The sequence below is a fragment of the Mauremys mutica genome, chromosome 15 (genome assembly GCF_020497125.1).
Source record: "Mauremys mutica isolate MM-2020 ecotype Southern chromosome 15, ASM2049712v1, whole genome shotgun sequence".
NCBI classification, from domain to species: Eukaryota; Metazoa; Chordata; order Testudines; family Geoemydidae; genus Mauremys; species Mauremys mutica.
In genome coordinates, this window is record NC_059086.1 from 26,227,323 (window position 1) to 26,240,250 (window position 12,928).

The 12,928-nt window shown below is 45.4% G+C and overlaps 1 protein-coding gene across 15 annotated transcripts in view; it reads right to left on the reverse strand.

Annotated features, from left to right (window-relative positions):
* Window positions 1-12,928, reverse strand: part of LOC123350389 (butyrophilin-like protein 2) — a 162,175-nt gene that overhangs the window by 24,088 nt on the left and 125,159 nt on the right. For 14 of the 15 annotated variants that reach the window (XM_044988944.1, XM_044988958.1, XM_044988946.1 and 11 more), the window contains 6 exons: window positions 10,891-10,911; window positions 10,335-10,361; window positions 8,800-8,820; window positions 7,807-7,827; window positions 5,567-5,587; window positions 4,084-4,104 (listed from right to left, as the gene is read on the reverse strand). In XM_044988944.1, the coding sequence (XP_044844879.1) occupies window positions 4,084-4,104; window positions 5,567-5,587; window positions 7,807-7,827; window positions 8,800-8,820; window positions 10,335-10,361; window positions 10,891-10,911 (132 nt within the window). The remainder of the gene's footprint in view (window positions 1-4,083; window positions 4,105-5,566; window positions 5,588-7,806; window positions 7,828-8,799; window positions 8,821-10,334; window positions 10,362-10,890; window positions 10,912-12,928) is intronic. The other variant, XM_044988950.1, reaches the window with a different exon arrangement.

A 12,928-nucleotide genomic window follows, 5' to 3' on the forward strand; every position in this document is an offset into this window, starting at 1 on the left:
TGCCTGCTGGCCATGGCGTTCCATCCCCTTGAGGGACTGGACGACAAGGGAGCGGGGGGGGGGAGATGTACCTAAAGGTACTCATACCCCCTGGATGATACCACGTACTTGCGTTCCGATCAGAGGAGGGCCCGAGGAGTATGTTCCTGCCCCCGCCTCATCTGGGGAGGAGGCAGAAGAAAGGCCAGGGACAAGCGGGTCCTGTGTGGGCTCGCGCTCCTGGACGACCTCCTGATCCGGTGGGATCTGGGAGCCCGGTGGCTGAACCGGGGCTTGCTCCGTATTGGTCGGAGGGGGACGGCTAATTGTCGCCTCTGGCATCCAGAGCTCCGACGGAACGGAGCGAGATGGGAGCACCGGTATGCCTCTGGCGTGGTAGTACGCCCAAGGTGACTAGAAGGACCACTGATAGGTCTCCTGGAAGACTCTGGAGGGCACATCGGAAAACAGAGTACTGCGCATATGAAGTGTCCGCACGTGGCAACACTGATGCATGGTTAGATGGCCCTGAAGGAGCTGAAGAGCCTTTGGTAGAGTCTCCTTCTCTAAGTGACGTCGCTCGACGCGGCCCCGGGGATCGGTACCGGGAGACATACCGGTACTGAGAACGGGACCTGCCACCAGAGCTGTGCCGGGCGGTCGACCGAGAGCGCGAGGCTCGATGTTCAGGAGTGGCTACGGGAGTCTCGGTGCCTGGGGCAGTGCCGGGAGCAGGATCGGTACCGAGTGTACCGGGCCAGCGAACAGGACGCTGACCGGTGCCGCGAGTACTAAAGGTACCGAAATAGAGAACGGTGCCGAGACTGCGAGCGGTGACGGGACCGAGAACGTCTGCGGGACCGCGATCGGGAACAGTGCCGCTCTGCGGTACCGATGCAGGGTGGCGTGAGCAAGACAGGCTCGCGGATAGACAATATAACCCGCACCGGCGGTGTCGGGGGTTAAAGCAGCGCAAGCTCTGCCCTTGCCATCAACTCCCTCGCTGTGGAAATGTTTCCAGCGTGGAGGGAATAGTGAGCTCGACCACAGCTCGCACCGGGGAGTGTTCAGGTGCTGGACTTGACGGCTCTTGCGTGTCCGGAGTCTACGGTGCTGATACTGTCGGTGCCGCAGCAGGTACCGGTGCCGGGCAGTACGACGTAGTAGAGCGCTCGGGCTGCGGAGCAGGCAGCTCGGACGCAGCTTAAAAGCGAGCTCGACCACGGTTCGTACCGGGGAGCTTTCCAGCACCGGACTCGACGGCTCTTGCCTGGCCGGAGTTAACGGTGTGGATACTGTCGGTGCCGCGGCAGACATCGGTGCCGGGCGATCCGACTGAGCATAGCGCTCGGCTGCGGAGCAGGCGGCTCGGACGCAGCTTCATAGCGAGCTCGACCACGGTCCGTACCGGGGAGCTTTCCAGCACCGGACTCGACGGCTCTTGCCTGGCCGGAGTTAATGGTGCGGATATTGTCGGTGCCGCGGCAGACATTGGTGCTGGGCGAGCCGACTGAGCATAGCGCTCGGCTGCGGAGCAGGCGGCTCGGACGTAGCTTCACAGCGAGCTCTACCACGGTTCATACTGGGGAGCCTTCCAGCACCGGACTTGATGGCTCTTGCCTGGCCAGAGTAAATGGTGCGGATATTGTCGGTGCCGCGGCCGACATCGGTGCCGGGCGCGCCGACTGAGCATAGCGCTCGGCTGCGGAGCAGGCGGCTCGGACACAGCAAGTATATTGTGCCTCTTCATCCTCCAGGAGAGGGAACCATGCCGAGTGGACGTCGGAGCCAGCGAGGGCCAGTGCCGGGAGGCCTTGGCGGTACCGGCGATCCGGTGCTGAGGGAGCGCTCCTTGAAGACTAACCAGCGCTCGGCGCCGAGAGCGGAGGAGCAAGAGCTGCCTCCCTCAGGAGCTGCTTGAGACGAAAGTCCCGCTCCCCTTTGTTCTCTGATTAAAGGCCTCACAAATGCGGCACTTATCTGTTAGTTGAGATTCCTCGAGGCACTTAGGAGAGGATCTCTTGTCGGCATCGGCTTGTGGCCGGCCGAGCAGTGTCAAACCCTGTGGACCGGGCATCGGACCCGGCACCGGGTGAGGGGAAGGGGAAAAAAACCCCGAACCCCTGAAAATAAATACTATACTACAAACAAATAAAGTTAACTACAACTATAAACATTTGAACTATATACTAAATGAGAGAAACTACGAGTAGCTAGGGAAGTGGAGGTCAGCTAAGCCGTGCTCCACTGTTCCAACGGCCATCACGGGCGGAAAGAAGGAACTGAGGGGCGGATGGGTCGGCAGGGGTATATATCCTGCGCCATAGTGGCGCCACTCCAGGGGGCGCCCAGCCGACCCACCGAGTGTTGCTAGGGTAAAAATCTTCCGAAGAGCCGTGCACGCGCGGCGCGCACACCTACCTGGAATGCATAGGAGCAATCACTCGAAGAAGAATTACTTTTTTTCCCAAAACAAAATAAAAAAAAATGAAATTTCCTGCAACATTTTTTTTAAGTCAAACAACATTCTGTTTTGATAAAATTAAAACATTTTTGTTCTAATTTTGAAAATTTCAATATAAATGTAATATCATTTTGAAATGAAAAATCAAAAGGTTCCATTTCAATATAGTCAAAAGGAAAGTTAGAATGTAACTGAAATATTAATTTCTTACGTGCTTTCATTCCTCCAAACAGTTATTTTTTGAAATAGATATGTTCCCATGGAAAGTTTTTGACCAGCCCTCAGGTTAGTAGTGAATACACTGGACCAGAAGGGAGAATATCTGGGCTCGATTTCCTGCTGTTGCAAACATTTCTGTGTAATTATCATCACTCTGTTCGCAAGGGAATTGTCAAAGAACCTCCTCTGGGTGTTTTGCACAGAACATGGGTTCCCAATTTGGGGGAAGCTGTTTGCGGAAGACTAATTGAGGCCCCATATCTGAGGTGGGACGTGTAGAGAGTCCTCTGCATGGTCTTGGCTACTCCTGCAGAGGCACAGCTTTAGTGGTTCTGTCCTGCTGCACTTCCCATCCAGAGCTTTCTTCTACAGTGGATATGTGCAATTCCCGGATGACCTGGATGTGTGTTCTCACACCCCAACTGCCCTTGAACCTCTCCCCTTCTGGCTCTCTTTGCAAAGAGCTGGTGAGGTCTCAGCTATGCGATGCACCAGCGCTGCAGAATCCCCTACATAGCCCCTTGTCATAAACAAACAGTTAAGGGTTAATTCCTCTTTTACCTGTAAAGGGTTAAGAAGTTCACATAACCTAGCTGACACCTGACCAGAGGGACCAATGGGGGGACAAGATGCTTTCAAAGAGGGAGGAGGGAAAACAGTCTTTTGTCTGTTCTGTGAGGGCTTTTGCTGGAGTCAGAGATCCAGGAACCAGTCATCTAACCTTTTTAAAGCAGTGAGTATTTAGAGAAGGAATATTAGATTACTTTCATTTTGTATTTGTAATTTCTTTTGTAAAAATAGAGGGAGAATCATATTGGGTTTTTGTTAACTTTAAGGTTTTGTCCAGAGGGAAATCCTCTGTGTTTTGAATCTGTTGTCTGTGAGTTCATCTTGCTTTCTAATCTCACAGAGGTATTCCTTTCACCCTTTTTCTTTAATTAAAAGTCTTCTTTTAAGAACCTGATTGATTTTCCCTTGTTTTAAGATCCAAGGGGTTTGGATCTGGGCTCACCAGGAATTGGTGGGGGGGAATTCTCTTGAGTCTACCCAGGAAAAAGGGTATAGAGATCTGGGAGAGGAGAATTAGTCTCAATCCTGCCAGGAAAGGGGGGATAAGGACTGGGGAAATATTTGGGGGAAGGCAGAGTTCCCAAATGGCTCTCCCTTAAACGTTTGTTTAAAACATTTGGTGGTGGCAGCGACTGTTTTGCCTAAGCTGGTAAAAATAAGCTTAGGGGTTATTTCATGCAGGTCCCCACATCTGTACTCTAAAGTTCAGAGTTGGGGAGGACACCTTGACACCCCTCCTGACCATGAGGAATGATACCTTTTCTGCTGCAGTCGGGGCTCTTGGAACCCAGATAGGGACTACAGAGTTTATTCTCTGGACTGTAACTATTCAGTCAACTGTGAAAACTCACCCTCTTCCTCCTGTAGTTCTTCTACAAAAGAACAATGGGGAGAAGAAGAAAAGAATTCAGTATATGTCCATTTACTTGCACATTCAAGAGGGTGAATGAGTGCCTTTCTTTCCTGAGTAGCATAAATATTGGCCATGGTTAGTGAGAAGCATAGAGCCTTCGCTGTCTACTTAATCTGTGGGCTAGTCCCATGCCTATTCCCCTAAAAGCAGAAAGACAAGATTCTATTCTTGTGTGAATAAATTTAACAAGAAGCTTGATGGTCACAACAAATTAGCAAAAGTGGTGAATATGACACATGATGCTCCTCCACTAATATGGGATCTGTTAAGAAAGGAACAGTAATACCATTTAAATCATGACCTGCATTTCATTTCAACTTCAATGCAGAGTCCTGTCCATTTGTACAATTCCTTTTATACTGTGTTTCTTTGAAGGAGGATTATGGATTTTGGGGATACAAAAGAGTAAAGGGGGAGTGTCATCAATATACAGATAAGGGTAGCATAAAATCCCTCCTGGGTAGCTGTACTGAATCTTTACTTGTAAGGGGTAAGAAGCTCAAATAACCTAGTTGGCACCTGACCAAAAGGGCCAACGAGAAAAGAAGATACTTTCAAATCTGGCATGGGGGGTAGGTTTTGTTTGTGCTCTCTTTGTTTGTTCCCTCTCTGGATGAAGAGAGAGACCAGGCTGGAAAAACATGTCCTGAAAATATACCTGAAATGCACATCTAAGATTACAAAAATTGTAAGTAATGGCAAGGAATTGCGTTAGATTATCTTTTGTTTTAGCTTGTGAATTTTACCAATGCTAAGAGTGAGGTGGGTTTTTTTTTTGGTAACTTTGAACCTGAGCCTAAAAAGTCCCTTACATCCTGATTTTTGCAGGTGTGATTCTTTTACTTTTTTTTTTTCAATAAAATTCTTCTTGTAAGAACCTGATTGATTTTCAGTGTGCTAAAAACCAAGGGGCTTGGTCTGTGCTCACATTGTAACCAATTGGTTAAGATATTATTCTCAAGCCTCCCCAGGAAAGGGGGTGAAGGGCCTTGGGGGAATATTTTGGGGAAATAGGGACTCCAAGTGGCCCTTTTCCTGATTTTTTGTCTAAATCACTCGGTGATGACAGCCATACTGTCTAAGGACAAGGAAAGGATTTGTGCCTTGGGCAAGTTTTTAACCTAAGCTGATAGAAATAAGCATAGGGGTCTTTCATGCGGGTCCCCACATCTGTACCCCAGAGTTCAGAGTAGGGAGGGAACCCTGACAGGAAGTCTATTTAAATGTTAACAATGTAGGATCAGCACTGGTCAAATATAATAAATGCTCATATATGCTATTGATAAGGAAAGCCAAGAAAACTGCTCTATCAAATGCGGGAGGGAAAGGTGAAGTCTAATAATGACTCAAACTTTTTTTTTCATTCTACAAGAATCTTACATATTTGTAGAGTACATGGAAGAAAAAGGACACAGACTTACTTATTCTCTTCTCCAAGTTCCCTAAAAAAGAAAAAAAAATATAACAATAGCACCTTTTGTAATAATATAGCCAAGAATGAAGGTAACTAATAGTTAAAATATCGAAAGCCATATTGTATTCACTGGAGAATATTTGTGTGGGAGCAGGTGAGATATGAGCACCATAAAATTTAAGGCCAGAAGGGACCTCCCTTATCATGTATCACACAGTCCAGAGAACTTCACCAAAATAATTCCTGTTTGTATTACAGCAGATCTTTTAGAAAAAAAATCCAATTTTTATTTAAAAATTACTAGTTATGGACAATCTGCCATGACATTTGTAAATAATTCCAGTGGCTCATACCCTCACTCTTAAAATTTTACAATTTATTTCCAGTATGGATTTCTCTAGCTTCACTTCCAGTCACTGGATCTTGTTAGCCCTTTCTCTGCTAGAGCCTATTATCATACAGTGGTTCTTTATATTGTGATAGACCCAGGCCAGTTGGGTACAGAAGAATAGCAGAAGGCAGAGGAGAGCCAGGGAGCCAGAGGAAAGGAAGTGCGGCTGAAGGGCTGGTTAAGGGAGCCTTAAGGTAAGGGTGAAGAAGAGATAAGCAGGAGAGCTGTGGGGAAGTGGCCCAGAGAAATGTAGCAACTCTGGCAATGAAAGGTTGGCTGCCAACAGCTGTTACCATTAGGGTCCCTGGGCCGGAACCCGGAGTAGAGGGTGGGCCCGGGTTCCCCCCAACCCACCACTACAGGAACATCTCCTGGGAGGGGAAGTCAGGTCCCTGTCAGGACAGGAGGCTAAATTGTTCTGAAATAAGCCCCCAGGGACAACAGAGACTGTGGGAGTTCTCTCACCAACCTCCTTGCTGGCCTATGATGAAAAGGGCTCAGTAGACTGTAACCCTGGCCCTAGAGAGAGAAGGGCTATGTGGAGCATCACAGTGAGCCACTGAGGCTAGCATAAACCACCTAGAAGTGCAGGACCCACGGGGGCAAGGTCAGAGCTCTGCCACAATATACATAGTTATAAAGTGTGATTAAGGCACTCCTTCTGTTAAGCTAAATAGATAGAGCTCTGGAGTTTATCACTATAAATCATGTTTTCTATTACTTTAATCCTTCTCATGGTTCTTTTCTGACACCCTCTCCAATTTATAAACTTCCTTCTTCAGCTGGGGACATCAGAACTGGACACAGTTTTCCAGCAGCATAGCCAAATACAGCGATAATATAACCTTCTTACTTCTACTTAAGAGCATTTCCATGCCCTCTGTTCAAGTGCCTAGACAATCCTGTCCTATTTAAGGGGCTTTGTGCACTCCAGGGAAAGAGGTACAGCTTTCCTGAAACAGCTGAGACAGAAATTGCACCTATTCCCAACACAGACAATGTGTATTGGATAGTATCAGATATGTGTGTTAGGAAAGGTGAGTGAGTTGCTAAAGTGCACTGACCTGGGGAGCTCTGGGTGGGATTGTATCTCAAGGGGTTAGCTGCTTCCCTGGATATTCCAGGCATGGAAAATGACAGTACCCTAGTGCCAGGGGCAGGGGAGGCCAGGACACTCTTCTCTCAAAAAGGCACAGAACATATGAGCCTGAGGCCTGGCTTTCAGCAGAGTTTTTGGCTTTGCCATGATTCCAGGATGCTCTGCTCTCTGTTATGTGAGGGGAGGGAGTAAAGGATGAGGATGGAGTAAAAGTTCTCTGAAGTTCCCAGAAGAGGTTTCCCATCCTAGGGTATGCTCTGGCCCTTCAATATCAAGATTTCTGCCTCGGGGCACTGTATGAACCCCACTGCCCCGCCAGTTCTTTAAGACTTACAGAGGGTTCATTGGTGCAATCTGGAACTAGCTACTAAACATTTCCCTGATAAAACCCCACTCTGTGTGATTGTCTCAGAAAGAAAAGCAAATTCACCCTTGCCACCCAGCCACTGCTTTACACATCTCTGTGTCTCACCTGTTTTGTCTTTGTCTTTGCTGAAAATTGGGTTAATGAACATTTATTTCCTCTCCACTGTCACAGTCTCAAACCCCAACCCACATCAGAGACAAACTGCCAGTAAAAAATATCCAGACTCTCCTCAGTCCCAATTACAAAACTCACTCACTTCCCACTCACTGCAAAAGCAGAAAGATGCTGACACCTCAGCAGTTAAAGAAACTCTTCCTCCACCATTTTCCTCAATGGGAAAATGACTGGCCCTTCCATCTCCAAACTGCAGCAGTCACAGCCAACTTATACCCTTTTCCTCCTTGAGTTGGGCTGCAAAAGAAAAAAAAAGGACACTTTTCAGTATATGCACTTTATTGGTATTAAATTAGTGGCCCAATCCTGATCCCAGTGTAGCCAATGCAAGTCTATCCATTGAATTCATTGAAGGAATGGTCAAGTCTTGGATTAAGGAAAGCCAGGATTTTTTTCCTGAAACACTTACTCTGCCCCCACATGATTGGGTAGCCTAATGGAAACTTAACAATGTCTCCTTGGATTTGCTCTGTGAAAGAGGCACAGGGGCTACACATGTTACATGAACAGGTAACATTTCCCTCATCCATCTGAGAATAACTGATGCACAGTGAGTACATATTTGCCTAAGTAGGGCTTCTGAACAAGAAATGTTGCAATTATATCGGAATGGTCATTTTTCAAACCAGGCAAACATATACTATAGTTTCTCTGCTAAAACTTTCAAGACATTATCAATATATCAGACTAAATATGCAGGCATTATTGGAAAAAGCAGAATCTATGAGGTGAGTTTTGTATGGATCCTCAGAGGTGGGGCCATTCTGATTTTGTGCAGATTTGAGTTCAGCTTAAGGTTGTCCAGCTCCCATACATGTTCATGTTCTATCTCACAAGTGGAACGTAGTAGGTGTCAGTGGGGATCATAGTCATAGTGGAAGAAGCACCTCTCAGATAAGAAGGTGAGATCTTATGGGAAGTTTTGAATGTTAATGCAGAGACCGTGAATTGTACTCCACATTCAATGGGAAGCAAGTCTTTACTGTGTTCCTACTTAGCCTTAATGTATAATTGAATAAATTCTGTATTTGGCACATTGATTTCAATGGAATTACATTACCAGACCACAATACCTCACAGAACTGACCGTTTGGAGCCTGCTGATGTGTAATTGATAATTTAGGGAGCGATACTGAGGTTTACAAATACAGGATATACATTATAGTTCTGGGAAATAAAAACAGTGCTATGCTAATCCACAAAACTCACCAATTTCTCTCTGCAGTTGCCCTGCAAAAGAATAAACTTTATCAGTCACCACTTGCAGTATTGTCTTTTAGAATATGAAAAAAGAGAACATAACAGTTGGATACCTGATTTACTAACATCAAGAAGAGCGTGAATCAGCCTTATTCAGTATGGCTCATATTCAGTGAACTAAATATTTTAATCTAATATTTATCTAATTGTGTATTTTACCACATCCTGTTGTCTCTGCTGCTCTCAGCCCTACATCACAGATTACCTTACATTTCTTACATGCCATCTAATCCACACATGTGTGCAATGTAATACTTCAAAATCTTCTGACAAAAATCTGACAACACAGGCCAGATTTCTGAAGACCTGAGGATTAACTGAGATGAAGGAGCAAAACACAATTAAAGTTTCACATTCCCCTGCAGTGGCCAACTTTTGCAACTAGCCCAAGAACTAACCAGTCTCACTTTCAGATGCAGTTGGTCAATGGCTACAGCTCCATATTTGAAGTTACAGGTGTAGCTAAAGTAGCATGGGCAGCAGGAAGGGCGGTATAGTTTAATGACCCTGAATATGTACCCACAGACAGGGGCGACTCCAGGCACCAGCGCTCCAAGCACGTGCTTGGGGCGGCAAGCCACTGGGGGCGCTCTGCCGGTCGCCGCGAGGGTGGCAGGCAGGCTGCCTTCGGTGGCTTGCCTGCGGAGGGTCCGCGGGATCAGTGGACCCTCTGCAGGCAAGCTGCCAAAGACAGCCTGCCTGCCGTGCTTGGGGCGGCAAAATGTCTAGAGCAGCCCTGGCCCACAGAGTCCAGGTGGGTTTGTACACAGGGCGGCTAGCCTGTGCAGCTACACCCACTGAATGTACTATACCAGCTACACAACTTTTTTTAGCATCTTGGTTGGACAAGATCTAGTGCAGGGGTAGGCAACCTATGGCATGAGTGCCGAAGGCGGCACACGAGCTGATTTTCAGTGGCACTCACGCTGCCCGGGTCCTGGCCACTGATCTGGAGGGCTCTGCATTTTAATTTAATTTTAAATGAAGCTTCTTAAACATTTAAAAAACCTTATTTACTTAACATACTGTTGTATCCTTGGGGCAGCCGGTGTAGGAAGCAATCACTTGAGGCCAGAGAGCAGACAGCTAACCAAAACCTCCATTTTATTTACAGAGACAGAGAGCTCACTCAGCCGGTTGAAACCGGCTGAGCTATCCCTTAATAGTCTAACTCAGTTGCCATAGTAACAAAACCCATGACAACCAAATACACAACACATACAACAACAATAGTTTAGTTATATATTATAGACTTATAGAAAGAAATCTTCTACAAATGTTAAAATGTATTGCTGGCACGCGAAACCTTAAATTAGAGTGAATAAATGAAGACTTGGCACACCACTTCTGAAAGGTTGCTGACCCCTGATCTAGCGTGAATATGTTTATCTGACTTGGGAATCACCCATCTACCTCCAAGAGCAGATGCAGCTACTCTGATAGAGATTTGACCCCGGCTGATGGAAGCAGACAAGAAATCTTACCTGCTACAGGAAAATCTTCTTTCCTTTCTAAATGAGGACATGAAATAAAGAACAATTCTCATTGACTAAATATGTAGTTCCTTTTTGTCATTAAGACATACAAAGATGCACACAAATATTGGACTAAAATTCTGCTCCCGAAAAAGTTAATGACAAACTTCTGCTAATGTCAATCAGAGCAGGAGCAAGTCCACAGTCTCTTTTTATTCCTGTCATACTCTAGGGCTCTGCAGTGAGTCCTGGCTGCTTCCCCATTTCCTCTGAGAGTTCAGACACCCCTCCCCTTGGCCACAGGATGCAGAGGAAACACCGAAGTAAGAGGTTGCTGGAACTCCCAGAAGCTGTTTTTCCCCCATGGTAGAGGATGATTTGGCTGCCCGAGTTGCCAAAAATTCACATGGGAGAGAGGAGAATGTTAATAAATGTTAATAAAGCCCTATAGAATTACAGCCTAGCTGTGGGGGATGTATTTGGGGGGATCTAGAAATATTCCAGGCCAAGCTGAATGGGCTGCAGGGTTTGTCCCTTTGACTTGATAGTTATTCAGTAAACTCACCCTTTTGCTCTTGGAGTTGTGCTGAAAATGAATCATGGAGAAAAGAGAAGGAGAAAAATAATCAGTTATATATTTATATGTATTAGCAAGCCATAGAGTGTGAATGGGAACCTTTATCTCTTGAACAGCACAAATATTAGCCATGTTGGTGAGCAGCAAAGGTCCTTCACCGGTTATTCATTTGGTGGGCCTAGTCATCTGTCTGTCCCCCTGCACAGAAGACTGGAAGAGATATTAGAGCCCAACCTTTTTCTAAACTAGTTTGGCAAGAACTTTCATAGTCACTATTAAATAGCAAAAAGCTCAATAGGAAACACAATCCCCCTACTACGGACATCAGCTATGAAAAGAGTCATATTATTTATTTAATGAGTTATGTTCCATTTTCAGTTTCAATGAACAGTACTTTTCATACATATCATTCTTTCATAAAATATCTGTTTTCTGGTGAGCTACATTTCCTAGAGGATACCAAATGGCACTGGGAGAGTTCATTTAAAAATACCAGATATTAAAGCAACTATTTTCAGATCTAGCAAATATTCAGAGATGCTCTTCTCAAGCCAGAAAAAGGGGATGATGAAAGGCAGGAGATCAGAAAAGTTCAACAATAAATTCTTCCACACTCCACTATACAAGATTTGTGTGTATTGACCAGACTATGCATTAGAGAAATAAGACACACACTTATCAATTGTCTTCTCTAGGTTTTCTGAGAAAGAAACAAATAGTGAAAGAGTGAAAGTGATAGTGAAAGAAGCTTTCATTGTTAAAGGTTACGGAACAGGTCCTTTGGGAGAGCCTATCATTTACCTCACTCCATTGTGAAAATTGACTATGATGATTCATTTTGTAGCGGAGTCTTTTGACTCCACAGAAATGTCAGGCTGTTTCACACTCTGTAAGGCAATAAACTCTCTAGGTGAGAGGAAGTTTCCAAGGAAATATTGGAGAGAGAGGATCCTGGAGCTGCCAGAAGAAGGAGTTCTCTTTGCAGGGGAGGCATTACACCTCACAAAGTGGTTTAAGACTTACAGAGGGTTGCTTGGTGCAATCTAGCTGCTGAACATTTCCCTGATAAAACCCCATTCTGTGTTATTGTTTCAGAAATCAAATTCCCTCTGACATTCTATACCTCGGGGGAGCCCCCATAACTCCCATATTCCTCATCTGTATATAATTGTGATTTTGCATATTAAGCACGCCATGTAAAGTATCAGGGGAAAGGTTATGAACTGCTGAAATCCACTGTTCTATGTATACCTTTAGTGCATATGAAGTTATGAGATTGTGTTCTATGGCTGTCATGAAAACATGCTGTAAACTGGGGATTCAGCCAGATATTAGCTCCACAGCAGCAACAGCAAGGAACGTAACCAATGGCAGGTATAAAAACAACCATCAACAGCCATTGCCCATCAAAGGAGATTCAATTATAAACACCAAGGTAATTTCTCAGCCTTACCTGGGCACTCAGCAATGCCCAGTAGACATGCCTGGACTTGAATTCTCCAATCACATGAGAGTGAGGGTATAAAAGAGACCACAGGAGCTCCATGCTTGGCCTTTCTCCTTCCCTCACCTATGCTGCAAGCAACAAGGACACTGAGGATAAGACTGAAGACACTAACAGGAAGGATTGGCCCAGATTTCAAGGGTGAAATCTGTTTACTATGAACTGCAATATCCAACAGGGTGATAAAAACTGTTTATCTAGTTGTTGCCCAGTCTAATAGGATTAAGAGATTAGATTGCATGCTTATATTTTATTTCTCTTGTTAACTAACTCTGACTTTTTGCCCATCAGTTATAATCACTTAAAATCTGTTCTTTATAGTCAATACATTTGTTTTACTGTTTATCTTTACCAATGAGTTTGCCTGAAGTGTTTGATAAGTGTGATTGCTCAGGCTTGCAAAGGGCTGGTGTATATCCACTTTCCATTGGTGAAGTGATGAACAAATTAATAAATGTGCACTGCTCAAGATGGTATATTTCTGAGGTACAGGGAAGAATTAGTAGGGGAAGCAAAAGTGGA